At 43.3% G+C, this 1,379-nt stretch overlaps 1 protein-coding gene across 1 annotated transcript in view; it reads left to right on the plus strand.

Moving 5' to 3' along the window:
- Nucleotides 1-1,379, plus strand: part of LOC101854268 (glucagon-like peptide 1 receptor) — a 72,064-nt gene that overhangs the window by 54,895 nt on the left and 15,790 nt on the right. The window contains exon 4 of the mRNA XM_035971240.1: nucleotides 523-642. Within this exon, the coding sequence (XP_035827133.1) occupies nucleotides 523-642 (120 nt within the window). The remainder of the gene's footprint in view (nucleotides 1-522; nucleotides 643-1,379) is intronic.

Below are 1,379 nucleotides of genomic sequence, written 5' to 3' on the forward strand. Positions count from 1 at the left end.
CCCCCCCTTTCCCCTCCTATGGAGAAAAAGGGCTTGGGAACATAGAAGACCTACGAAATCCGACTGAGCTTCGTTTTTGTCGTCCACGTTATGCTAAAATCTGAGAAAGAAATGGCTTATCATCTCTCGTTGCTTAGTGGTCAAACCCGGGGCGTTGTGGTGAAATCAGGCGCTCGAAATTTTCGAGGCATATACGACAGTTGTTTGTATCGTCTATAAAGCTTGTTCAATTGTCGTGCTTTTGATGAAAAACATATTTTCCATCAATCTTGAATAGAACTTGAGATATCGACAATAACAGGGGATGGGCGTTTGCCTGAAGTCAAAGGTAAAATTATTAGAGAGGAAATGGCCAACAAAGTTTTGTGACTTCCAAAGCTTGAGTGTTCTTGGAAACTGCAAGTTTACATTCTTTTTGTGCTCATATGACCTGTAATTATGCAGTTGCGAGCGCCGAAAACCTTACTAAAACTAAAACTAAACTTCTTTCCCATCCCCTCCCCCCTCCCCCCACCCCCGTAGGAACAGACGGTCAGGTGTGTCGAGTGACGTGGGATGACATGCTGTGCTGGGATCTGACCACCGCTGGCACCATGGCCACACAGCCCTGCCCAGACTACGTCAACGGCTTCAACAAAAACGGTAAGATGGACTTCCCGTTGGGGGATCGGAAAACCGATTGCCAACCGATTGATTATTTGTCAAACAGTACTTCTTCTTAAATGTTGCCAGGGAACTCTAGCGTTTACGACGCTTTCTTTCGATTAGGTATGTAAGTCTCCCATAGACACAATTTATATCAAATAGGAGGCGGGCTACTGACTATACTTCGCTACCTCAGAATCACAAAGTTCTAACTGACATTTTAGCCCGTTTTGAGTTACTAGTACCCTGAGATCAGAAACTGAATATTTTATTTGATCTATCTAAATTGCAAGATTATTTGAAATCTTTATCAAGATATATATTCAAGGAATTACCTTCGAAAACGTTTGACGTGAAGTGGAACTCAATATCTTGGACGTCAAATTTATCAAAACTAGGTACTGAGCAGATAGAACTTTGCAATTCTGAAGTAGCGACCTGTCAAGGCCAACCTGTTCTGAGAGAGATACAACATCCCAACAGAAGGGTAAATGTACTAAGAAAAAAATTCCCCGCTCTGATATTTTACAGCTTTAACCAGGTGGCACTATACAAAATAAACAGAGAAAAGCGCGAGGAAAAGCCAGAAACTGACTCCCTTATCTCGGTAACCCCATAGGTGTTGTATGCCTCAGGGTGGCCTGAAAATGGCGCGCTGGACGGGCAAAGCAGACACCTGAACCGTCAGAAATGTGGAAAATCGTTAACTTGTGATTGCTTGGTTTTCCTCCCCC

This window comes from Aplysia californica, unplaced genomic scaffold, assembly GCF_000002075.1.
Source record: "Aplysia californica isolate F4 #8 unplaced genomic scaffold, AplCal3.0 scaffold00402, whole genome shotgun sequence".
Classification (NCBI taxonomy): domain Eukaryota; kingdom Metazoa; phylum Mollusca; class Gastropoda; order Aplysiida; family Aplysiidae; genus Aplysia; species Aplysia californica.